Source organism: Arachis ipaensis, chromosome B01, assembly GCF_000816755.2.
Source record: "Arachis ipaensis cultivar K30076 chromosome B01, Araip1.1, whole genome shotgun sequence".
Lineage (NCBI taxonomy): Eukaryota > Viridiplantae > Streptophyta > Magnoliopsida > Fabales > Fabaceae > Arachis > Arachis ipaensis.
The window spans coordinates 100,787-102,973 of NC_029785.2; the positions used below are offsets into that span (position 1 = coordinate 100,787).

Sequence of the window (2,187 nt, forward strand, 5' to 3'; positions counted from 1 at the left end):
TGGCATCTTGCTTCACAGGGTATTCCCAAAAGTCTCCATTGTCTTAGTTTGAATTTAGTTGAAGAGTATGCTGTAAATGCCATTGCTCGCTCTCGTCTACCTTCTCCCGAATACGCGACTCGCCTCATCGATCCTAATTTTCGCCACCTGGTCCTCCTAACTGACAATGTCCTTGCTGCCTCTGTTGTTGTGGCCTCTGCAGTTCAAAATTCAGCCAACCCAGAAAAACTAGTCTTTCACATTGTTACTAACAAGGAAACTTATACTCCAATGCATGCTTGGTTTTCCACCAATTCTATTGAATCAGCAGTTGTGGAAGTAAGGGGATTGCACCAATATGATTGGTCTGCAGAAGTAAATGCTGGTATTAAAGATATGCTGGATATTAATCACTTAATTTGGAAGCATTATCATAGTAAAGAGAAAGACCTCAACTATAGTCAAGATCATAACAGATATTTGGACACTTTAAGGCCTAGCAGCCGTTCATTGATGAATCATCTCATCATTTACCTCCCTAAGGTAATTTGTTAATGATGGTCATTTTAATCTTTTGATACATTCATAAATAACAAAGTCTAAACAGTTGAACAACCATCACTAAGCAAACTACTAATAACAAAGCCTCAATTCTTCAATCTTCATGATGATTGTTTCGTCGTCTGATTTTCGACCACAACAGCTGTTTCCAGATCTCAAGAAGATAGTATTTCTGGATGATGATGTTGTAGTGCAACAAGACATATCTTCTTTGTGGGAACTAGATCTTAATGGTAAAGTCAGTGGTTCAGTATTCAGATCATGGTGTGGAAATGGTTGCTGCTCTGCTGGGACTAAATACATGGACTACTTGAACTTCTCACATCCTCTCATATCATCAAGCTTCAATGGCAACCGTTGTACATGGCTGTATGGCATGAATATATTTGATCTTGAAGCTTGGAGGAACACAAATATCACTGAGATTTACCATCATTGGTTGAAACTTGTAAGTATACAATAATACACTTGATGAAGAATGTCTAGCACCTTCAATTTTTCCTTTAAAATGGTGTCTCATTCTTGATGCAGAACATAGATATTTGAAATTTTCATAAAATGTTTCAATTATATTATAATATGTGATGCAATTTGCAAAAAATCTTCAGAATTTTCATGGTTTATTTATTTAGTAAGAGTAAAGTATCGTTTTTGTCCCCGACGTATGGGGTAAATCATATTTGTGTCCCTAACGTTTAAATCATCCTATTTATATCCTTAACGTTTGTAAAAATGATTCAATGTTATCCTGCCGTCAATTACAATCATGAGCGCTTTAGTTTGAGTTTTAAAAATCTCTTCTTGAAGTTAGAATAAAAATGTCTGGGATAAAATCGATGATCTACTCTAAAAAATAGCTCATCAAATACAACATTTACATAATTCACTTTTCTAGGGACATAATTGAATCTAAACATAAATAGTGGGTATAATATTAAAATCGAACACATCTAACTGATCTAAGTGAGAATAATTGAAAAATATAATCTGATTTGTTAGTATAATTGATAGTAGAATAACATTGAATCACTTTTATAAACGTTAAGGATACAAATAGGACGATTTAAACGTTAAGGACACAAATAGGACTTACTCTAAACATTGGGACAAAAGCGATACTTTACTCATTTAGTAATTATGGTATAGTATTGTTTACTTGAGCATTTTTCTTCTCTTCATCAGAACCTGAAGTCTGGATTGGAATTGTGGAATCCAGGATTGCTTCCTCCTGCATTGATTGCATTTGAGGGTCAAGTACATTCTATAAACTCATCAATGCTTGTGACTGACTTAGGCCATCGCCATGGCGCTGCCGAAATTAGCAGAGAAAGAGTGGAAGCCGCCACAGTTATTCATTTCGCCGGCCCTGCAAAACCATGGCTTGAAATTAGTTTCCCAGAGGTTCGAAGTTTATGGAGTCAATATGTAAATTTCTCTAATAAATTTACAAGGAGATGTGGAATAATTACAGGGTGAAAGATGAACAAAGTTCTTCAAAATATTTATATAGATTGAACCAAATTAAAGATAACGTGTGGTGTTAGAGGGAAGAAGGTTTTGCCTTCAGTCTCTAATAACCAAATTAATTATTGAGGCACTGATAGTTTTATGTATTCAATCAGAGTGTATAAAAATTAAAATTTTAAG

General features: G+C 34.8%; 1 protein-coding gene and 1 long non-coding RNA gene across 3 annotated transcripts in view; one reads left to right on the forward strand and one right to left on the reverse strand.

Annotated features, from left to right (window-relative positions):
- LOC107644031 (probable galacturonosyltransferase 15) overlaps positions 1–2,187 on the forward strand; it is a 7,248-nt gene that overhangs the window by 4,493 nt on the left and 568 nt on the right. Inside the window, exons 4-8 of one of the 2 annotated variants that reach the window (XM_021108242.1) lie at positions 203–207; positions 396–522; positions 683–988; positions 1,723–2,009; positions 2,158–2,163. In XM_021108242.1, the coding sequence (XP_020963901.1) occupies positions 203–207; positions 396–522; positions 683–988; positions 1,723–2,009; positions 2,158–2,163 (731 nt within the window). Of the gene's footprint in view, positions 1–202; positions 208–395; positions 523–682; positions 989–1,722; positions 2,012–2,157; positions 2,164–2,187 lie in introns of both variants that reach the window. The other variant, XM_021108222.1, reaches the window with a different exon arrangement.
- On the reverse strand, positions 196–664 carry LOC110265322. The gene is made up of 2 exons (XR_002351547.1): positions 430–664; positions 196–346 (listed from the first exon to the last, which is right to left on the reverse strand). It is a non-coding gene; the product is annotated as an uncharacterized LOC110265322 (long non-coding RNA).